A 23,923-nucleotide genomic window follows, 5' to 3' on the forward strand; every position below is an offset into this window, starting at 1 on the left:
GCTGCAAAACTCATAAGACTTTCTTACAGTAAGTTGCAAAGAGAATTACACGAGATGATTGCAGAAGTAATGAGCAAGTGACTCGATTTATTGAATACAGTTATAGAAATACCTAAATATAAAACAGCTACACAAAACCTGTTATACAGTAATCAGAGGTATTCTGATTGGGTGGGAAGAAATACATATATATATATGTCCTATGACCTTTGAGATACATTTTCAGAGACTTCATTGCCAATGTTGTTCACTAGAAATTGTGAGTTATACATACAAGCAAACTGGAGCTGTATTAGGAGCCTCCTAAGTCAATGGGCACTTGTTTTTTTACATGAAGTAACACTGACATCAGTGCTAGGGTGCACATGCTTGTCTAAGTAGCAGGCCAACGCAAGAGGAATGTCCCGAAATTATAGAATCTCAGAGTGGCACACATCCAATTGATCCTATCTGAGAAGGTCTGCTTCAGGTAGCTGGCATTTCCCAGTGAGTTTGGCTTGAGCTTCCTGCCAAAGCCACAGTGATGCTGTTACTAATCAGCAGAGCCAGGTGAGCTATGCCGTCCGGCAAGTCCTCTACCTGAACCAACACAAATGAAAAGCTTTGCACTTGAAAACATTCAGCAGTCTAAGCAAATCACTTGGTGCTAATCAATTCTGTACTCTAGGTAAGATGTGCCAACTTGTGCCAGGCCTGAGGAAATGTAAACCAGACTCAGAATTCAGTGATGACATCAAGCATGTTCAGTGGGACCCAAGAGCAACTGAGGTGATGGCAGGCCCAGCAGAGAGTTTTTCAAGTACATCACTTGTTCAGCAGATACTACCAGGAGACATCTACAAACTAATGCTCTAGATAACTAAAAATATGAAGGCATCAGTTTTCACATTAAGGGAAAATAACATTTCCGTCCCTCTTGCAAGCAGTGCTTTGGTGATTATCTCAGCCATTTAGTTTATAAAAACACTTTTTACAAAGGCAGTGTAACATCTCATCCCAGTGAATGCATTAAACATGCAGCTGTAGATAAAAACATTGCACAAAATACTAAACCAATATTGTACACCACACGCTGGCCCCGACTCTGCTCTCGAGGTACACAGTTTCTCATCCACATCTGCAGCAAGCAGCCCGTTCAGCAGAACCTGAGCGGCCAGCCTGGCCCACAGGCTGCTTCGACACTTGCAGAAGATGCCTTTGATGTACGCATCTTGCTGGATCGGGGCAACGGGCTATGCAGTCTATCTTCAGTCTTTGTCATTGAGACTTACATTATATTTGGGTCCACAAAAAAACCCAAAGAGATTTTATAAATTTTTACAACAATTAAACAGGAATGTTTAATTCTACAAATGAGGAAAGCAAACTACTGTAGCTCGACAGGACAACAGCACAACTAACAGTAGTCAAAATCGTGTATACAAGCAAAAGCAATACTGAGTGTCGTATAATATCTACAAAACTGCTTAACTCAGGATAGCATTTTAAAATGACCTTGTGTGTTTTCCCAGGTAACATCTCAGTTGCGGAGCAAGCTGAATATTAAGCCCTCCTCAATAATAAATTACAGAAAGTTAAAATTCAAATAAATATTTTACAAAAGGGAGATTACTGGGCCATTTTTAGTTTAGACAGACAGACAGACAGATAAAATATTCAGTAGCTGTTTGGTACACAATTTAAAAAAATTAAATACTGTGCTCTCAAAAAGAGCATTGTAAAACAGTGTCTTATATTTACAATATAGGCAACTATGACTTGTTTTTATATCATCCCTTCTATGTTAGAAGAAATTCTGTGTTAAGAGATGAAGGCAATGCAATGTCAGTGTTTCAAACTGGCATGGGAAAAGGAGAGGGAGAAAGCGAGAAGTGTATCAAGACAACAAATGTTTTAAAGTTTAAAATTGAAAAATGATTGGTCAGCAAAAATGCAGACTAATTCAAAATGTTCACTCTCCCTTCTGTCCTTGGAGAAAAGACAGATTTGGGGCCTATTTGCAGGGACCACCTTCCTTCCTTAAAGAAAAATGCATGCTACAGTTATGGTACATTGCTTCAAGAAAGCACTAAAAAAAGACTTGATTGTTTATAAATATAGAACTAAACATCACATAGGACTAAATATAAAACTTTTACTCACTATGACAGTAAAATATTTTAGTCCCCAATAAAAACCTCACGCAGCAACCTCAGCTCAGCATTACGTCTGCTGAAAGACGCTTCTAAAATCCCTCGCAACAGTTTGCCTTAAAACAGGAATAAAATGGAGAATGGCCCTTTTTTGTACAGAAACAGAATTCCATGCAACAGTTTGCAAGTGCACAAAATTTACACCGAACTGAGTATTTGTCCTGCTAAAACAAAAGCTGGATGCACAGCAGTTTTACTGTCAATAACTCCATGTCATGGGCTTACAACAGTGTATAAATGTGAACATCAACAACCCTATCAACACTGATATTTTACAAAAAATAATCCATTGCGAGAATGCATTCATTTAATAAACAGACTTAATATAACTTATGCAGCATAGTGCTTTTAAATGTACACGCGTAAGTGGTGCACATCAGAGTAATAAAGTGGATTTCAAAAGTTGCTTTTTTCTATAAACTGTTAAGTGCCCATTTTAAATAAAAAGATTCATAATCTGCCATGGGCTACTCTCCTGTGACACACAGTGTCACAAACATAGTGATGAAAATACAATATTGAAGCTAATCTAGAGATGGCTTTTGTACATTTTTTATACAATCAAGAAAGAGATACAATTTGTATCAACAAACAAAAGGTCGTTTCTGGTTATTTGAGGCGTTGCTCTCAGCTGCTTTTGTGTAACACACACGAGAGAAGTGCAAGTTAACTCGAAGTATAAAATAACTCAATGAGAAATGGATCCCATTCTGACTGAGAAGATTCTAGTTAAAAGAGCAGGTCCAAAACAGTTCTGCAAACCGTTTTTTGAATGTAAATGCCCAGTACCTTTACCGTTTGTGTCTAATGGTGCACAAATCAAAGTACAGGGCTGATCCAATTTCTGGGGTGCCCTCTGAAAGGACTGGGTGAAATGAGGCGGAGGGCAAGAGCCCTCCTGGCTGTAAATCAACAAGTGCACCATCCAAAACCTTTCTACGGGCTCAGCAATGGCTGAACTAACCGGTGAACACACAAAGAATGGAGAAGTACAGTGCAGCACTGACATTCCTGCCAGGATTCGAGAAATGCAGCTGACTACACACGGCTCTCGGGAGTTTGAACACCGAGAAATAAAAGTGGATGACGCCATTTCCAAACAGAGCAAGATGCCGTGAAACAGCACTCGTACGATGCGGAAGTGACCTCCGAGTCCCTGGAAACTACCAAGAAGTTCTGTCATGGGTGAGCAGATCCTCTGGCCTTTATTCTATTCAGGTGGCTGTGCCCAGACAGCACCTTCCTCTCGGCTCAGCACTTGTGCACTCGGCAGGATCCTAGCAAGCTAGCCAAGTTCCTTTCCCCCCTTCTTTTTGGCACTGAGGATGGGTGTTGCCTGGCCCAGACTCTCAGCCCAGTTTGACTGCTGCAAACTGGAGCAGCATGGCTTGGGATTGCTACCAGCTCTTGGCGGGCAGTGAACCGCCAACTTAACGCGTGATGATCTCTTCACCATCCCCTGAAAGTATATTCATGCGACACAAAACAGAAATGGGCCACGAGCCATTCCGGGCATCAGTGCAATCATTCAAGTAGAGGACACAGTACATTTGTTTGTTTGTTTGTTTGTTTTCCCACTGGGATTAACAAATAACCAGAAAGCAGCTTGCAAGCCGTTATCAAAACACCAGAAACAACCCTGACTGCAGCCTCACATTCCGTGTGTTTCATAGTAAGAAACATTTAGGCAGTGTCACACCTTCTCATGAAGAAACAAAAGGCCAGAAACCAGGCCTTCTCGACTTTCATGAAAAAAAACTACAGTAGAAGTCAACAAGTCCTAGCTCGAGACATATCGAGTTAGTAGTGGTTCAAAATGTTGAAATACACATTTGGATTTAAAAAGGGTGTCCGGTCAGTGCAGCTTAAAAAACAACGACAAGAAGAACAAAGCCATCACAACCATAAATACTTCTTGTGGGAGACATTTAGCTACAAAGTTGCCCACCCCTGAGCAAAAATACTCATTGCCAAAAATTGCCACCCACAGAATGACAATTCTGGTCTGTCAAACAAGGAATTCCAGGAAACAAACACACACCTTTGCATGGATTTTAAAGTGCAAAAAACAAGCAAGCTTGGCAGTAACCCCAATTCTGAAGCATCCCTTTGAAAACTGGATTCTGTTCCAACATCAATTAAAGCCAATAGGGAATTTTAAAAGCTAATTTGTGTATTCATACATTAGCATCCATTCGGCACAATGGGGGTCGGGGGATATTTGGTCAAAACATTTGGAAAATAAAAGCAGAATTAAATCTGGGATGCTACGACTTGACTGCTTTTGGACTAGAATGAATTGGATAGATTTAAAATCTCGGAAATGCCAATTAGAACAACAATCCTTAAGTGCAAATATTACAGCAGTCCTTAGAATGATTTTATCAGCTTGCAAGAATGATTTTATCAGCTTACAAGGGATCAATTTGTCACTGATGTTCCCCTCCCCACGGGGCACTAGCTAAAGCTATCCAGAAGGTCGAGGTATACATTGACTGTATTTCATGCACAAATCCCCTTTTCTTCAAGGTTGGGCAGTGCTTTTCATGTGCAAAAGGATATCTATTGCACACACAGAGGATTCCCTGGATAACTGGGCCTCCCCCAAAAGCCTTTTCATGCACGAACCACTCAGCAGGGCAAACGCCCTTTCAGGAAATGAGGCCTATCAAGTGATCCATCTTTTCCTACCCTATGTTCTTTGACGACGGATGCCTAACCACTGTCTGTGAGGATGTTCAAGTGCACAGAGCTTATTTTTTGGAGCAACATGTCAGTAAATACTGAAAACTACACATTGTCTCATGCAATATAATTGCTAACAGTTTTTAAGGACCTGTTTCAGACATAAACATATGACCTTTTGGATTCAATAAATGATACATCCATGCATAAGGTACGCACTTCCTGTAAAATGCCTTTTTAAAAAATCCCTGCTTTAAAAATTTTTAAATACTCATATTTATAATACAATCAGCTTTTACAGAATGTTACACACATGTATTAAATACAATTGTTACAACAATCTACAGAATGGTATACCACAGTTAGAAACTATTCACAAAAAGGAAATATCTCTTTTCATTCACAGAGTTCTCCTCCAGAATTCTTGCATGACATTTTCAATATTTAGCCTTCTTTGAAGCTCCTTTTAACGACCTGTTCTCAATCTGGCAACAATCACAGCTGCCAATTGTTGTGCGTCTGTCATGTGGGGGTTCTTCTCCATTACAGAGAGGACGACACTGGCAGGAAAAATGTTGCAGAGGTTCTTATAGGTCTGGTACTGATGCTCAGGAATGACGTGCTGCTCCTGGGGCTCCCCGCAGATTCCAGCCCACGGATTCCGCCAGAGCTGCTCCATCTTCTCGGGCATGCTGCGCACCATGACAGGCTCATAGCATGGCTGCATGAGGCTGTTGCTCAGCGGGTAGGAATGGTATGCATAGGCATCCGTCGCGCACGGTAATGGATCCCAACTGGCATGCTGCTCACGACAGAGGGGTGGCCTTTTCTGCCGCGTGGGGTTGCTTTCGTAAAGCCGCGAGTCGGAAATGCTGTCCATTCTGGTCATAACGAGGGCGCGGCTTGGCTGGGCAGAGGCGGATGGATGGACCTTTGGAGGTGCCGGATAGTCTCCAGGGCAGCTGGACCGTGCCCCGATGACGGGGTGTTGAATGTGCAGCGCCAAATGGGAGGCCGAATGTTTGTGAGGAGGATGCTTAGTTCCTTCAGTGCCATAGCTGTGGACTCTCGTTAAGGTCTCATGATAACCATGAGAAAAAGGCTGGAGACGGTTTTGTGGTGGGAGCCGATGAACCTTCACGTTCTCTTCTTGACTTGCATCTCCGACACCCAGATACAAGTCAGTATACGAGGAATACGAATCATTATTTGTATGGCTTAAGCAACTGTCAGGGCACGGGCTGGAATTTCTCGAGTAAATGCCTTGGTCCACATCGGCCCCGTAGTAATCGGCATTATGCATGCTGCCAATGCTCAAATTGGAGAAGTCGCTGAGCATGGAATAGTAGCCTTGATCTCCCAGAGACTCGTACTTTGGGTACTGCTCTGTGTAGTTGATTGAAGCACCATGGCTATTGGTCACCAGGATCGGAGGATACTGCACACTGGTCATGTGCTCCAGGGAAGATTTCTGGTGTGTGAACTGTGATGAACCTGGCACTGGGCTACTTGCTGACCGTGTATTTAATGCCCCAACTGGATGGCTTTTGGAAGGTGGAATGGTTGGAACACTCAATGCTGACACAAGAGAAGGGACAGAATTGGCCTCGGACTTCCGTGCCATTGACAGCCGGTCCTCGGGTTCCACAGCCACTGACCGAATGCTTGGATCGGACTGACGTTTCGGAGCAATGCGCTTCACTTCTGAAGTGATTTCTCCTTTGGAAAGGGCTGTTCCGGTGCCACATTTAGCCAGAGCGCCTTCACTCATCGTTTTCACAGCCGATAATTTGGCACTAATGCGAAGCTCATCTGCCACGGATCTCAGTGGCTGGTTTGCTCGTTCTGGGTGATAATATTTACATTTGTGTCCATAAGTGCACTTTTTGCCTGGAAAAAATGAAATCTCTTAGCTTAGGTCTTTCCAAGAGATGGATCTTGGATAGCTAAGGTCAAGGTCTTTTACGCCTGCTGCAACAGTCACAGTAAGAAGGTACTCCTATTTTCATATGGATGAAAGGGAAACACAGTTCCCTGATAACAGGCCAAAATGCACTCTGTCTCTGTCACTGTTTCCTTTTCCTTTCCCAAGCGAGATAAAGTGTCCCGAAGGCACCAATTAGAGACACCCAATAAAGATCCAAGGGTTTGCCCAATACAAATCCAAGGTCTTTGTAACCCCATCATCTGAACAAGGCCTAGGCATGCAAACTGAATGGTCTTGGGCCACCATCGCTCTGGCTAGCTTGCAACAGGGGACAATTGTGAAGGCAAGTGACAAGTGTGAAGAGCACTTCCTCAGTCTCCCAGCTAAGGACCATGGAAAGCTACCCAGTGGGACCCACACCTCCCCTGGAAAAGCTGATCCTCGGCTGTGGATCTGTCAAGTGCCTTGCGGAAGACTTATTTTCAGGTATCTCTCTGGCTTTTCAATACCGATATAGCAGATTCCTGTTCCATTCTTGTGTTACAACATTCCATGACCGTTTAAATATACTTTTTTTTTTTTTTTTGCTACTGAGGCATTTGGGCCATCTGCCTCATCATGTTTCCAGCATAGGAGGGCTTAAATGCTTCTAAGAGCTGAATGATCTGCAACTTTATTTTCTTCCAATATTTTAACCCATGTTGGTTGTCAGCTGAGTAACTCAGAGTCAAACTAGATATTGAACATGTGTTTGGGCCACACTTACCCACGCTCAAGGCTTGACTATGAGTGGAATGTGGGTTTTTCACTGAATGCGGCAGCGGGGGCTGTTCTACTGTGCTTCCTGAACCTGATGAGATACCAACTATGGTATACAATCTACAGTTAATGACCCAACAACAAACCATGTGCTCTTTTGTGATTAATAAGCCATAACTTGTTAAAACAACTGGATTCCAACTATATGACAATCCATGGATCAGTAACAACCCACACTCAACCTTTGATTAGGGATTATCATGCTGTCTGATCTCAGTTACTATTTCGTATGGACAGATGTCCCAGATAACCCATTAGACTTAGAATTACTGACAGTTATTAATTTCTTGTCCTACTCCTCTACACAAGGAAGAGCTGCACAACTTACCATAGGGACAGGGTTGTTTTTTGTGCTCTGGAATAACAGGCTTTTTCCTTAAGAAGTTCTCCAGGCTAGGACCATGGCGTCCTAATGGGTCATCAGGTGGCATAAACCTGGAAGGAGAGAGAGAGAGAAATGTTACCTGTTCGTGTTAAATTTAACTAAAAGTGTGAAGTGGCAAGAAGGGAACTGTTGAGAAACCACCAGCTCAAATTTTGTCACACCTAAGAGCTCAATGGGGTGCCTCTAGCAAGCCACTGTTCTCGTGCCTTCTTCCCCCAGCAGACCCAGAAAAGGCAGCAAAAAGCTAACCAAAAGGAGCAGGGGACTGAAGCACAGGCTAAAATGGGTGGGCTTTCCTACTTCAGAACCAAAATGACTGCAGGGAATGGGGGGATAATGCTGGCCTACCTGCACAGGAAGGACCAATGAAGATATAGGCAAAGTCACCACAACACGATATAGATGTTAACTGCGTTGTTGTTGTTGTTGCAGCTTATAAAGATAAACCACTTACTTGTCATTCACAAAGGAATACATCAGCAGCCGTTCCTCTATGAATTTCTTCCATTCTGGCTTTTCATTTTGGAGATCACGGTAATTGTCATTTGAGACGATGATGCCATCGGAGTCATAAGCCAGTTTCACTATGAAACGGTCATCATAGCAGACTACCCTTCTCCCTTGCACTCTCCGGGATGGGGTGAAAACAAGGATCTTTTCCTTTTCCAGTTTGTGTAAAATTTCTTGATCTGCAAAATCAGGTTTATATAAGACCCCCTTAAGATCAAGGTGCTTGGATAAAGAAATAGTTGCTGAAGTCTGCCACTGTTTGCAGGTCCTGTAACTGTAACAGGAATACTTTCGGGCATGTGTTAACATTGTTGTTTAGATTATGTCACATTTAACCTGAATCCAAAGAATGCTGGGTATTTTTCAGGAAAGGACTGTAGTGTTGTGGATGTCTATGCTCTGCTCTCTGAAAGGCTGCTCTCCTATCCACCCCTCAGAGTACCCAGGTGGAGGGAAGCCTGAGCCTCCAGACACTAGAAAGCTGAACTGGGAAGCTGAGCAGGGAGGGATTAATCACTTCCCCTGAAAAGATGAAATTAAGCATCTAGCTGCTGGGCATGAGCTCTGACCTTAAGGGTGAACCCCACAACCACCCCCAAAGAACGCCTTGCCCATAAGGGCAAAATAAGTTTATTTGAAAGGGGAAGGAAAGGGGACTAGAACAGTACAAAAATGAGAAAGAAAAGAACAGCGGGGAGAAAACAAAAGTGAAACAACAAAGCCCCAATTCCCAGGAGAACACAGATGCTTGGGTGGTATCACCTTGAGAAGGGAATGACAAGCACTCGCTCTGCTCTACACTGCCTAGGTAATGGGCCTCCCTAGAGTAGAAGTCCACCAAGAGCCAGTCAGCAAGGTACCTCTGGTCAGCTGACGTGCCCAGAGGGAGACAAAAGCCCCATCCCTGTTTTCGTTTTTATCCCTCAGCCCTGGTAATAGTTCCCAACAGCCAGGTCTCAATTCATCCATAATGTCGCTAAGTATCTGCCACCTAGGGCCCTTCCCCGACTGGAGGCAGATGAACACAATTTGGCCCCTGCAATAAAACCCAGCGAGTTGCTCTTGGATGCAGATCTGCCCACGTTCTTCTGAGAAGCCCAGGGCATACATCTCCTGAGCCTCACTGTTCATCTCCTCACCAGGGACCAACACGGGGGGAAAGTGTTCCCATGCATTAACCCTGAGTCAATGGCCCTCTGGCCCCTACCAGGTCTACTGTTCTATTATTCTCTGATTCTATGACATAAAATGAAATTATACATGGAAAAATGGGAAATGGTGAAAATTTGCTACGTCTTGTTTAAATCAAAAGATCTACTTCATAACAGCAACTGTTACACAATAAAAGAAACAGATCTGTGTTTGAGCTGTTACCTGTAATTGGTGCATCTGGTCGAGACTGCTCTTTTCTCCAGGTAGGTACAAATACTGTAATATCTTTGTGACCTTTCTCTAGAAACCAGTCAACAGCTAACTGAATCCCTCTGCAGGAAAATCCTTCTTTATTCCCATGGCTGGAAAACAAAACAAAGCAATTCAGAGTACTGGTTTTAAGTAATGCGGTACTTCTTGCATCCTAAAATGCCTAAAACTAGACAAGCTAATGCAGTGTGGTGGCTAGTTCTGGGGGGGAAAAGACAACTTTTCTCAACACTTTTTACTTTGATTTCTGCAGACTCTATAAGGAGTATTTGTGATACCGGCACCATAGCAAATTATCTATAAATTGCAAACTGCTTGTTGAGCTTGTGTTCCAAAGAGAAATGAATCAGTACAGAGTGTGAATAACACTTTAACTATCTACTTACGTAAATCCCATTCTGATGAATAAGAGTAAAACTTGAAATTTATTTGTACTTTGAAGTAATGCTTCATTGAATGGACATGGAAGTGCATTTCATATTCCTTACACACTAGAAAAAATTAACTGTGCCATCCTAGACAGTTTTTACTCAGAACTAAGCCCTACTCTAACAGGATTTACTCCCAGAAAGGAGTTCATGATGTTATAATTGAAACCTTAATGAGCCACACAATGATGGCCTCTAAGTTAAGTTACACATGCAGTCACATACGCAGCAAGATTTCTGGGTTCCAATGACTGATGCAAGAGATATTTTAGCTAATTTACTGTAACCACTTTTGAATGTATTATATATTGTACGCTTGCCAAATTACCTCATTGCCACATTACTTCCATCAATGACAATTGGTCTCAAGTTGTCAGAACTGTCCACCACTTCATCTTCCAGGGACAGCTCAGGACTGGTGGTCTCCTTCGGACCGGTACCAGAGGTGCCAGTGGTACTTCCAGTACTGGCTTGCCCTTCATTCTCAGCCTTGTTTCCAAGCCTCACCAGCTCCGCCAAAATGTCATTGATGAGAGCGTCAGCTCCCAGCTTGTTCAACACAGCTTGAATCTGATCTCCAGCATATCCCAGTTTTAAAGCAAAATCGATTTTAGCTTGATACTCTTTGTTCAAGTTCGTTTTACTCTCTTCCAGTTTTAAATCCTGAAGGAGGCTGCTCTGAGAAAAACTCGGACGATCCAAGCAAGGAGAGCGGCAAAGCTGCCGATGCGGCTTGTGAGAAATCTCCTTCTCTCTCCACTGAGAGTTGCTGCAGCTGCTCCTGAAGTAAGGCTGCTCCGGCTCACTCTCCGAGCTTGTCCATTCTTCTGATTCTGCACTGCAATCCCTGCCCTCTTGCTCCGTAGTCCTCTCTTCTTGGGAGCGCCTCTTTTCCATCTTCAGCCTTTCCACCATAGACCAGGCTGTCATCACGTTCACCTTCTGACCAGGTAAAACCCAAATCTCTCTCACTGCCAAAGCTGCCCAGAATTTGTACTCAACTGTATCATCCTGTCAGTTACTTTGCAGGCTGGGCTTGACCTGCGATGAACACAAAGCCAACCATATGCTGGCGGGAAGAAATACACCACATACAATTAGAGTGTATCAATTGATGCGAAATAATAGACACTTTTACAATTTATATCTGTTTCATTGATTATAAAAGTCTGCAATTCTGTTATGTTGTTAATGACAGAAAATTTGACACGATTGCCTTCATTCCTGAAAAAGATTTAAGACAAGGAAAGTAAATATACCTGCACCATCCAGTGAATTCACACATGTTAATGCACTCTCAGTTTCCTGGCATAACCTCAGCTATGGAATAGAAATGTATCTCCATTCCAGAGAAATAATGCTTTGGAAGACCATGTGAGCGTCCTGCTCATCCCACCAACTCATGGGTCAGCTGCATGAAGGGCCCCATCCCTCCCTCCCTCCTTGCATGGAGCTGTAGGGCCCCTTCCTTCACATGGTTGTCACGAGTCTTTGCAGGGGGAAAGGCAGAGCTATGCAGTGAGGGGTTCACTCAAACTCCCCCTTAGTTACACTTCAGCCTCACTGAACGGGGCATGTTAGCTGTAGCTAACTTAAGCACAGCTTTGCCTCCAGGTGTTTTATAACAAGGAGCACGCTTTGTTTATGTCTCTTCAGCGCGAGATCTTTACAGCAACATCTACACAGCCAGCCAGCCAGCCATGTTCAGTGGGGCTTGCACCCCATTTCTATTCCACAGAGCAATCCTACAAATGTCTACTGAAATATAAGTCCTAGTGATGTGCTTTACTCCCAGGTAATTGTGTATGGGATCACAGCCATCAGGCACAGTCCAGTGGACCGCATGCCCTCAATGCCCGTAAGCCTTTGAACTCACAATAGGTGATCCACACCCCCGTGACTAAAGTCTGAAACGACTAAACGCTGAAGACTGTGTATTGCGAAAACACACAAGTGGAACTGTTTCTATGTGACTAACCACCCAAGTGCCATCTCATCCAATTGCCTTATTTATCTAAGACAGTTTCTATTTGGGAATATCTTTCCTTCAAAAATCCCTCCCATTTTCTCTATCAGGAGATGGAGGACGTAACCCTTTTTATGAGTTCCATTAATTTCTATCCCTTCTGTGGCTTAATTGCATGCCATGCAGATCTGCCCAGTGGAATCTATGGGACTTCATTGGTAATGACCAACTTAAGTATGAGTAGCAATTTCAATGGGTCTGCTGTAAGTATGAATAAGGCAGTGCACCTCAGGCGTCCATCTATGGAATAAAACTGGAATAGCACTACAAAAGCTAACTGTACTAATGCAAATGCAAAATGTACCCCCTTATGTTAAAATATAGAAGGACACAAGGCTTCTGTATAAGAGTATGGAACATAACGTCAGATTTAAACAAACTCTGCTTCCTCTCACAATTGAAGACCTCAATGTACTTGCAGGATCTCTCTGTAGCTAAGCCTAGAAAGGCCTTTGCATTAGCCTTTTGGAAAGCTTTTGAGCACATTTCCCTCATGAGCCACTTGGCTTCCTTTATCGCGGAAGCAGATCTTTTGACAGAATGGTAAACGTGGCAAGGTAAATGGCTTTTGATGGCCATACTACTACAACACTACATAATTGGGCACACATAATTTTGGGAATACTTTCCACCCTCATAGGGATGTTCCACCTGAAAAGCCTAATGACCAAAATGTTGGCACCCTTCTAACAGATTTGGGGTGGGAGAGAGGCAGACCTGCCTGAAAAATGCCGCCTGGGAAGACCAGCCATGGCCCTCTTCTATGTGCTGCCGTTACTTCTCCTCCTGCTCTCACATGCAGCCTGGATCTTGTACACCAGAAGAGATCAGTGCCATTTGCTTCTGGTTTTGAACCAATCCTATTTCCTGGAAGAGCGACTAACTTTTCAGAAACAACTGACTCAGCTTCTTCAAGAAGTCATCAGAAATGTCCACTGTGCCTCAAAGAGACTGAAAGCACAATCCTATTAATCCCCACTAAGTTCAATGGGGCATTGAGGCAGTATGTGATTGCTCTTTCTTCCTTCTCCACCCCAGGAGAGGCAACACAGGCAGGATTATCATCCCACCTGATATAATTCTGCATACATGCTGTGGCCAAGAAAATGTACTCACAGACAACAATGTTGTGGCTCACCACTTTTGCCAGTTTTTTTCCTCTGACAGGAAAAAGGATGAAACTAAGCTATTAAAGCAACTCATGAAAATTACATTTTGCAATCTGGGAATAATTGTGCAGTGTTGTGGTCTGCTCATTTTAATTTTAAAATATGCTGCTGTCCTCAATCGCAGAAACAGAAACTGAAAACTAATCTGAATCAGTTAATCCTTTCTTGAGCAATCAGGGTTAGGTATGCAAATGAAGGGGAATTCTGAGCTTAGAAAGCAAATTTTCACTTTGCATTCCAGATAAGAGAAAAGCCACAACTCTATGGAATCCAACAGCATCCGAGGAGCCGCAGGAGGTTCTGCTGACATGGCACCAGGGCCCAACAACCTTGGTGGGCTCAGACTCTGAGCCCACAACTTAAACCCCCTGCCCCTCACCATCACAGCCAGCACAGAGAGAACTGCCCCAGCTGCCTCTCAGAGAGCAACAATACACCTCGAAGAAGGGGGCACGGAGGGGAGAAGGCTGCCCCATGCCCTGGTGAAAGTCTCACGCATGAAGGCTCCTCTTCCGCAGCTGTTGCCAGCGTCTACCTTTCCAGCAGGTGAAAGTGAGGAAAATGATGGGGAGCGGAGAGCACCAACTTATTTCACCAGCCCTGTTTAAAAAGAAATAATGACGAAATCCCACTTCCCTCACTTCTTCTGCCTTGGGCGCCATGTCTTTTTAGACCCTATGCTTGTGGAAAGGCTTTCTTGTTCAATGGATTATATGCAAGCCACTCTGAAAGACTTTTATAGGTGAAGAAGTGGCATAAAATACTTCAAATAAATATTATTATATTGCATTTGTAATATAAATAATTTCCCCCAAGGGGGGTTACATATTCCTCCTCCTCTCCATTTTATTCTATCATCAACTGTGTGAAGCTGGTTAGATTGCGACAGAGAGACTGGTCAAAAGTCACCCAGTGAGCTTCATGGCCAAATGGGCACTAGAACCAGATGTCCCAGCTCCCCAGTCCAGGACCCTAACCACAATACCACACTTGCAGTAGTGTGGGGTTTGTTTGCTTGTTTGTTTGGAGAACAATTATACAAATTCTGTATTATTAAAAGCATTTTTTTTAAAAAATGCAAAAACCTGTGCCACAATCCCAAGCTGTTCAAAGTAGGCAAGAAGATAAAACAGAAATTAAAATCAATGAAAGGATAGTTCTTCAGACACACCCTTGAAGAATCTTTGATTGGAGAACTGCTTGACTGGAGAACTACTTTCTCTCTTACACAATCCCATGGTTGCCAAGACATAGTTCTAGCCAGCCATAGAAGCTGGAGTCCCAACTCTGACTACAGAACAAAACGCTCTTCCTCCAGCATTGCAGATGCACAGAAAGAACCACACCGGCTGAAGAAGACTGATCTCTGAGAATGAGGTTTCAGGATGAGCAGGGTAAATGAGAGGTTCTGCCACATGATGGCACCTCAGCCTGTCCTCCTCATATGCCAGAGGAAAACAGTTGGATAACCAAGAGAAACATGAAGACAGCCTTCATCTCTGTACTGCTTCCATCCTCCACAGGATGCCCTCCAGGTTCAGAGGGCTACAGCAGCAACGCTGATGGTGCTGCCCCATTAGTTTCCAGGGAAATAATGCAGCATAGCCTGAAAGTCTGTTAAACATGCATTATTCTAGATTGCCGGATACCTTGTTAAGTAAGCAGTCAGTCAGTGGATCCCAATTTCATGTCTCCAGTGGTTTGCTTGACAGTATCACTCATACATTATTTGTTATGAGGATACAGCTTACACTGGGCAGGTTGTTACCCTGAAGCTGTGCAAAAGTCCCTAAGGCTGGTTCTCTGTTGTAAAGCAGCTAGAAGGGAAGGGGAACCGGCCTTTCCTTGCCAAGATGCCCCCCACCCAATAGATTTTCTCCCACTCCCCTCTGTGGTAAACAAGGGTCCAGAATGGCAGCAGCAGAAACAGCTGGGAGCTGGAGGTTGTCAACCTATGGCAGGTGAAGAGTTAAACACCATCTTCCCTCCCACTCTTTCTCCATGGCAAATTGCCCACTTCCAAATATAATTTGCATGTCTCTAGTAGAGTACTAAAAGCAATTACATATACTCAAAATTTAACAAAGATGCACATTCTTCAATACTCATCTTTAAAATGAAGTATGTGTAAATTCTTTTTCAGCTTCATTCACACTTTTGATCTGTTTCTATAGTTATAAGATACTGAGAGTCATGCAAGCACACAAGGCTGTCTCTCACTCACTCTCTCTCACACACACACACTATAAAGCTGTCTCTTTTGAACTACAATACTATGAATAAGAGGTTCTAAAATTACAAATCCCAAATAGATTTTAAAAGCAAATGTGTGTGTGTATGCGGGGATCCACCTCCAAAGTTACTGCCATTACCACTAGCGTACTCACTTTAAGGAAAGAAAGGAGCTCGGTTGTAATCCACATTGGTAGTAAAGAGAAAAGATCTTTGCCAGAGCAGAGTCTGCGTACAGGGGTTTTCTATCCTTTGGACTCTGGTGACGGATTGGGTGAATTACGAAAGCTGTTCTCTGCAGAAACACACCCACTTCTATGACTCACAGGAGTTTCTTGCAGGGTTTTTTTTTTTATTATTATTATTTGAGCAACTGACAACTCCAGTTGAAAGGCTTTAAGAAAATTCAGCTTTGTCATTTTCCACCAAAAGGTGAGGGCAGGAGCAAGAAAAATGGTCCTGTAGTGAGAGTCACAATTGCCTCCAAACGGATGTTTATGAGGAAGCAATTATAAATTGGCTTTAGAATGACAGGTCCCTGTTGTGAAATGGGATGGGACTTGCAACCAAAGGCTGCAGTGTAGAGTGCTGCCAATCAAGGATGCCAGCCACTCCATTCCATACCTCCACCCCTGATTTTGCATTCTGTGTCGGACAGCATTCCATGGCTGAGCATGCTCAGTCACCACTGGGCTATACTGGTCTTATACTCAAGATTTTTTCCTCCCTGCCCCCTTTGCATTCCTGCAAACCTTTCTGTTTCCCCAAGTCAACTGTTTTGCGAAAGGATTGTATTGCTTTGACTCCATAAGCAAAAGCACTGAGTGCCAAATAGCAGAAACAGAAAGTGGCGATTGAATCAAATTTGGAAAAGAGTTCTATCAACCTGGCTTACCACAATGACTGAATGAAATAGGAATTTTCCATTGACAAGTTCTAAGAAGTTATCTTCTCTTCCCAGACTGAAGAAAATAATGTGGAGAAGTTCTTTAGAAATGATAGTATTTATTAAATGAAACCATTTTATGCTGAGTACTATGTATTATTTTCTTGTTTCCTACATTAATAAAATCATCTAAAATCTATAAATAAATTATACTGATGTTGTAAGATGCTGCATCAACATCAGATTCCCATCATTGTTTAAGAAATATGTGCACAACCACCAATCGCAAATTCAATTCTTCTCCTGGTAGTTCCAATCATACTATCCAGTTCCTGAGAAAAAAGTTATATATATTTTCCACTAGAAGGAGTTAAAGCAATCTCTTGGGAGTTTCGATTAAAGTAGACAGAGAACGTTGCCCTTTCTTTTACTGACTTCAAGTTGGCCTGCTTTACAAGCGACAATTGCTCATCATTCTAAGAAAAGAAATCTGGGTTATCATGAACAAGGAAATGTGTGTTCTTGAGTTGTTTGCTGCAATGTGTAAACCCAGAATTCTGTCCTGTATCTCCTAAAAGTCAGGGAAATAGCCAATGATCTGTTCTAGGTTTCTCTCTGGCTTGTTGGTACAGAGCTAAGCTGGAGCTCCTGGTTAATATGTTATACAGAACACATCACAGCCAGAAGATCTGTGGGTTGTTTAGTGACTCCTGCTTTGAGCCAAGCTCAACTGGGCAGGATACACCATTGTGCTTCCTCATTCAGGACATCCGCCCCGCTGTTATTTTCTGCGCCTGAAAATGCCAAGTAGCAAATGGGTATGATCGACATTTGTATTAGTTGCACTGTGCCCTAGCTCCTTTATGCCTTGAAGCAATCCTTTACCAGTCACATAACCATAAGGAGCAGGAAAAATGGAAAAATCAGACTAATCTATCCAGCAAATGTTGCATGCTTCCTAAACAGCTATCACTGGGAATGGGTTAGGCTTTTTCCAGCAGCCAGTTAAAACAGTATTAAAAAGTAAGGGCATCTTTAAGCATGCAAAATTTCAGAACTTCGAACCTTGCTGCAATAACAGTGTGCCTTGTATAAAGTGCATATGAAAACAACAAATTTAACAAAGAAAAAAGCCAATACTACAACCTTCTGTTTTGCAACATGAAAGTATGTTACCATTTAGAATGGAAAACTCTGCACTACAGCTTTAAGTGTTTAAGTCTCCAATGCTGATTGCTTAGCAACCAGGCATCCTTACCTAAACATGGCTTTTCAGCACAGTCACGACAGACTAGTGAGTCGGATAATGCAGTTCAGAGAAAACATGTATTCAGGAAGTACTTGAATTCAGTTCACATAGTGCGATATTTCAAGTATTAATATACTTTCTGTACAATAAAATGCAAAGAAAATGCTTTCCCAATAATTACATTCTACAAGATTATAATATAACAGGAAAACAGTAATTTTCAATTTCATGTTTTCAATGCCAGTTTTAAAAGTATGGAAGCATAAAGATAAAGATTGTACCTAACACTGCTCGCTGTTCAAAATCATTTGATCAAATGTTTTGATTTGATTTACATGCAGATGGCATATATGAAAGATTTCTCAAGCCAGGTACATCTGGAATCCAAAGAAATCAATAAAATGCTTCCACTAGCAAGTTCTAAGAAGCCAGTTTTCATTCCCAAAAGAACCATTCACCACAAGAAGAAAATAACATGAAAAAAAGTTATCTGAAAGCAAGGATTTCGCTTAACTCTCCACAAATACGTAAGACTAAAACCAGAGTAGTGAACAGAGTAACAAGGTACTAGCTGAAGCTTCCAAACATCTGCAACAGTAACACTACATATAATGCAATGTAGTAATCCAACCAGGAGGTTCCCAGGACAAGGAACCATGCTATCCCTATCGTGGAAAGGCAGTGAGTCAGCTGAGGCCGACAAAAAGTGCTCCAAGCCATAGAATCCACATATCTTGAGTTCAGGTGGCCCGCCAGATTTTGGCAGCCTGAAAAGTCCTAGCCAGCAGTGAAAGATGATGGAAGCCAAAGCCCAGTAATGTTAAGGACCAAGTGCTCCCCATCCCTGCTCTAGTCGCTGCACTGTTACATGAAAATGCACCCCGATCCTTCAGGGAAGTGCAACCCCATCCCAAACATACTGAACGCTGATTCACAGTCCCAGAACCACTTGTCCACGATGCCTGTGTCTTGTCAGAATGCAGCTTCCGCTTACTGGCCCTTATCCAGCTTTTACCAAGTTCAGACAACAGCCTGCCATCTCCACCGCCTCACCTAGCCCAGATGACAGGGGTAAGTAGGGCTGGGAGTCATCAGTATGTATCCCTTTGGCACCTCACTCCAAATCCCAGGATGACCTGACACAGTGACTTCATATAACTGTTAAAAGGATCAGCTGCAACCTTATGGGACACCACAGCTCAAATGCCATGGAAATGAGCAGCAATCCTGAGCATTCCTTTCTGAGACCAACCCTTACATGTAGGACTGGAAAAAATCACCATGCTCCTGAACCCATAGAGACAAAATAACATATTATGTTCAATACTATCAAGAATCATGATCAAGAAATTTAGAACGCAAACAGATTTCAGATAAGTCCTCTCTAATAATTACCATTAATTTTTGTGGTTCACATAAGCACAGATTGCAATTAGAAACCCTATTTTAAGGGAAGAGAGGAGACAAAACCTCCTTTGTCTGAAAACTAAGGAAAGATCATAGTTTTAGCTTCCAACACAAGTCTGTCCTTCTTCTTGGAGAAAACTAAACCAAAAATCATCAATTATTTCAAGGAGAACCTGCCTCCTAGTGGATGGAGGGGAGAACCAAGTACTAAAGCCATTGGACAAAGTTGGGAGAGCCCAGTTTAATCTCAGCACATTATGTGAACAGATGGTGTGGTGAACATCTTACCCATGTGGCATTATTACTTATGGTCCACTTTTCATATTGACTCAGGATAATTATTTGTTCCTTATTAAAGAAATACAACCTTTCCCATGACATCTTTGAATGACTTCTGGATGACTTCCCATGATGTATTTGTATGACTTTGTATAAACTTGCTTTATTCATTTACCATTTATTTCTAATCATACATATAACCATTGAAAAGAGACTACAGTGTAACTTCTGAACCAGACCTGTATTAGTCCAACTCATGTCTCAAAATCTTAACTTGCTGATATCTAAATCTATTATTTATGACTACACTAAACCTCCCATTGAAGCTAACTGTAAATCTCCCATTGATTTAATGGCTGTGAATTGCTACATTACCAAATAAACACAAATTATCCTCATTAAGCTCTCTATAGAGCTGTTCATTGCTTATACGTTGGTCTATTTTGTAACACAAAATTCAAGAATTCTTTCAGATTATGAAACTACTCTTATGGAAATCACATAAGTATAATAGGAGCAGAATAAATATATTTAACTCTACATTATTCTCAACAATATAAACATTTTATTTACATTGGTCTCGCATATGATAACAGGGGCCTCATGGTTTATTCTGCATAACAAGTTGCCTTTTCATGAAGCCTATGATCATACTTTTAATAATATCACAAATTTAAGAATACAAACTGGTACTTGTGATATTTAAGATTTAAGCCACTGAGCTGAGGGAGGCAGGGGGGATACTTTATATACAAGTAGCTCAGTCCCTTCCTTCCCTCCCTCTTTATCCATCTCCAAGGTAGATTTTGCAGAGTTGATGAGGAAGGCAGTGTGGTTCTTTCTGTGCCAACTGCAAGGAGCAGTTGAACTTAGGCCAGTAGCTGTCTCTCAGCCTAATATACTTCACATGGTGTTAAGATAAAAAGTGAGAAAGAATAATGAGCTCCTTTGAGCTCCATGAAGGAAAAGAGGAATATAAATGTTAATGAACAATAATTTTGTACCAATAATATACATGGTAATAAACTCAGTACGCTGAAGTAGTGAAAAAACAAGGTCGTTACTAGAAGTGGTTAGAGGAAGCATGTGAAAACAAACGGGAAACTGTTGATAAACCGTGCCACCACCCTTGGAATACTGTGTAGTGGTCACTCCATACCAGAACGGCTAACAAAGATTTGGAAACAAGCAACTAAACCAAAAAATCAAGAGGGCTGAGCTAATTCTCCACAAGGATAGACAAGCATTCGGAAATTGGTTGGAAAGAAACAGAAGCCACTACAGAAGCTTATAAAAACTTTGATGTGAAAGAGGAGGACTCACTCTCCTAATACAAAGGATCCAAGGTCATTTTATGAAAACAACTGGCAACACTGTCACTGAGTGGAGGGGGGGGCATTAATTTCACAACTTAATTCATGAGGCCTTTTTCTGTAAGATGCAATTAAGAGACCACTAGGCTAGATGATCTGGAAACACTGAACAAGTCCATGGTTAATTGATTATCAGCACTAATAACAACAAAAGCAATAATAGCTACTGGTAGACCTAAATGTTCACAAGCAATATACATTAGACTACCAAATTTTGAGAAGAAACTAGGGAAGACTGGCCTTTGTGCTCTTTCAGGAGGCATATGACTAGCTGCTGTCAGAAACAAACACCAGTGAAAAAACAATGGGAATACAAAACAGGTACAGAACCACATATACAAAAAAAGGAAGAAAAACAAAACAAAACGAACACACAAACCATATAGCCACATAGTAACAATCAGACACACTGAACTAGTCTTGAAAGTATCACTAACAATGTGTGTTTACCTCTATGTTCACGCATGCACACCGAGTTTTTACTATTTTTCTGCTTCCTATAGTTAGCAGAAAAGGCGTCCATTGGTTACCCATCCCCAACTATTAACAGTTAGAAAAATACCTCTGAAGCAAAAGATTGCATAGGTTATTTGAAGGATTGCCTGCACCCATATGTACCTGTCCAAGTCCTGAGATCTGCATTAGAGGCCCACCATCAAATCTGTCTCATTAGCAGGCACTAGACAGGGTATTCTTGGCAGTGACTCAAATCTGTGGAACACCCTCCCAAGAATCAGTTGCCCCCATCACTTTGGCCTCTAGAAAGGCTTTGAAGATATAACTGTGTATCAACTGAAAGGATCCAACACACCGTTTTATTGATTTATTTTTGAATTTGTTGTGGGTTATTCACTGCAAGTTATTACGCTTTTAATCTGCCCCATAACAGTTTTTCTCTGGATAGGCCACAAAAATCTTAAAGAATAAAGCTCATTGCAAAACAACAAACAGCAGAAAAATATATATTTATACTACAATAAAATCTAAACTCTAAACTCTCAAATGCCTGCAAGGAAGAAAGGTCTTTGACCGGCATCAAAAATATAACAATATAGGCAAACCTTTTTGGAAAAGACATCTCAAAAATGGTGTACCACAAGTGAGATAGCTCTCTTTCATTGCCACCCACTTCATTTCATTCTATTTGGCAAGATGATCCAGACAAGTATATATGGCAGGTTACATTTCTGTAAGTACTTTGGCCCCAAGCTGTTTAGATTTTTAAAGGTCAAAACCACCACTCTGAATTAGGCTCCAAAATGGACTGGAAGTCAGTGAAGCTGACAGAGCACATGACTCTGCAGGCCTGAACTGTGTTTCAAATGTTTTATTACACTGCAGGTTGTCTGTAGGTTATTGGTCATTTTCAAAATTGTGATTTTATGGTTCATATTTATTTTAATTTGCTCTGGCCAGTCATGTCTTGAAAGGTCATATGTATCTACACCTATTATAGCTATCAGCTGTCATTTCGAAAAGCCATTTTGAAGCCACAGGGGTAGTCATCATATCTCTGAATGTGGAGGTTCCACTGCGCTAGGCAATCCCAAATGACCCTCTTTGAAAAAAAAAGTACTCACAACGAAGTACATAGGTCCATGTTCAAAACTCCAGCAGCATCGGGTAAGCAGGACATATATCGCCTCTTAACTGTGTTGGTCATTAGACCTCAGTTCCTAATATTTACGTAATTTAAACATCCAACGCTCTCTGGGTGGTTTAATAAACAAATACATGGCTGAATGGGCATCACTCAACAGAATCTTGGTCTCTCCAGTCTGACACTACACTATGCCAGGTCTTTATCTAAACGTAATGCTGCAATCATATGCATGTTTAGTTCAGCACTTCCCAGCATGCCCCTGACAACCAGCCAGGCAGGTCCATACTGGGAATTGCAGGGCATTTTTTCTATTTTAAGCATGCATAGGATTGTGCCCTAAGCCATTTTAAACTTGCAGCAATGCCCAGTCCCAGTCTCTTGGGATATTTACGTTTAATCTTAGTTCAAAACTGTTCTGAGAATATAGCTCGACATATTTTAAAGATCCTGGCTGCAAACAGGTGACAAAAGACTCCTGTCCTTTGCCCTGAACAAAAGGTTATTTATTAAATTTGTGTGCTGCCCTTTCATTAAAAAATGCCCAAGGCACAAAATACTATGCAGCGTAAAACAGACATGCAGAGGGCAGAGACCAAATCTATAAAATACTCAGACAGGGGTAGGCAATGTGGTGCCTGCCAGATGTTTTCCACTACATCTCCCATAATGCCCAACCATTGGCCATAATGGCTGGAGCTTATGGGAGTTGAGGACATACTGTCAGCCTCTGCTAAGCAACAAGAAAAAACTATAGCAAAAGAATGCCAGATTTATCCCTCACCTCCCCCCATTTGAAAGTTTATCGATCAGCCCATCCAAACCTAGTGCCTCCCAGATGCTTGGACCACAACTTCAAGCATCCCTGACCATCAGGCGGACAATGTCCTGGAGCAGATGGGAGATGAAGTCCTACACCACTCCAGGGCCCCAGGCCGGGGTGGGCGGATCTATGAACCAGATCGACTGCAATACTGCACGGAAGCCTCTGCATGCGAACGCAGCGCGCGATCTCCAGCGGGGTAGACTGCCGCTGCACGGGGCAGCTCTCCCAGGTGGTAAGGAGCTCGACGCCCCCGCGCGAGGATGGCGGGGCCCCCTCCCCCTCACCAGCACGAGGGAGGCAGGCCGGCAGGCAGGCAGGCCGGCAGGAGGCCTAGCGCCCGCCAGGCCTGAAGTCCGCTCCTGCCGCAGAGCGCCGCCCCTCCTCCATCCATCCATCCTCCTCCTCCTCCTCACCGGCGCTGCCCCTCGACGCAACGGCGCGGCCCGCTCCGGCTCGGGCGGCGGGGGCACTGTCCCTTCCTGCGGGGCCCCGTCGCGGCCGCGCCCGC

At 42.6% G+C, this 23,923-nt stretch overlaps 1 protein-coding gene and 1 long non-coding RNA gene across 4 annotated transcripts in view; both read right to left on the minus strand.

Moving 5' to 3' along the window:
• Nucleotides 1-67: 67 nt before the first annotated feature.
• ZC3H12B (zinc finger CCCH-type containing 12B) lies at nucleotides 68-23,395 on the minus strand. 3 transcript variants are annotated; one of them, XM_044427461.1, is made up of 6 exons: nucleotides 22,570-23,395; nucleotides 10,697-11,437; nucleotides 9,893-10,032; nucleotides 8,463-8,697; nucleotides 7,952-8,058; nucleotides 68-6,767 (listed from the first exon to the last, which is right to left on the minus strand). In XM_044427461.1, exons 2-6 carry the CDS (start codon nucleotides 11,296-11,298, stop codon nucleotides 5,344-5,346), a joined length of 2,508 nt encoding a protein of 835 aa, XP_044283396.1. In that variant the 5' UTR covers nucleotides 11,299-11,437; nucleotides 22,570-23,395; the 3' UTR covers nucleotides 68-5,343. The 3 variants fall into 3 exon arrangements, with proteins under 3 accessions (XP_044283396.1, XP_044283394.1, XP_044283395.1); XM_044427459.1 differs by lacking the exon at nucleotides 22,570-23,395 and adding an exon at nucleotides 15,951-18,419; XM_044427460.1 differs by lacking the exon at nucleotides 22,570-23,395 and having other exon boundaries at nucleotides 10,697-11,690.
• The window catches only part of LOC123022062, a 29,319-nt gene continuing 5,463 nt past the window's right edge, over nucleotides 68-23,923 (minus strand). Inside the window, exons 2-3 of the long non-coding RNA XR_006414461.1 lie at nucleotides 16,485-16,488; nucleotides 68-5,329 (exon numbers count right to left, since the gene is read on the minus strand). This is a non-coding gene — a long non-coding RNA (uncharacterized LOC123022062). The remainder of the gene's footprint in view (nucleotides 5,330-16,484; nucleotides 16,489-23,923) is intronic.

Source organism: Varanus komodoensis, unplaced genomic scaffold (genome assembly GCF_004798865.1).
Source record: "Varanus komodoensis strain SLA01 unplaced genomic scaffold, ASM479886v1 scaffold18_3, whole genome shotgun sequence".
In the NCBI taxonomy this organism is placed as follows: Eukaryota; Metazoa; Chordata; class Lepidosauria; order Squamata; family Varanidae; genus Varanus; species Varanus komodoensis.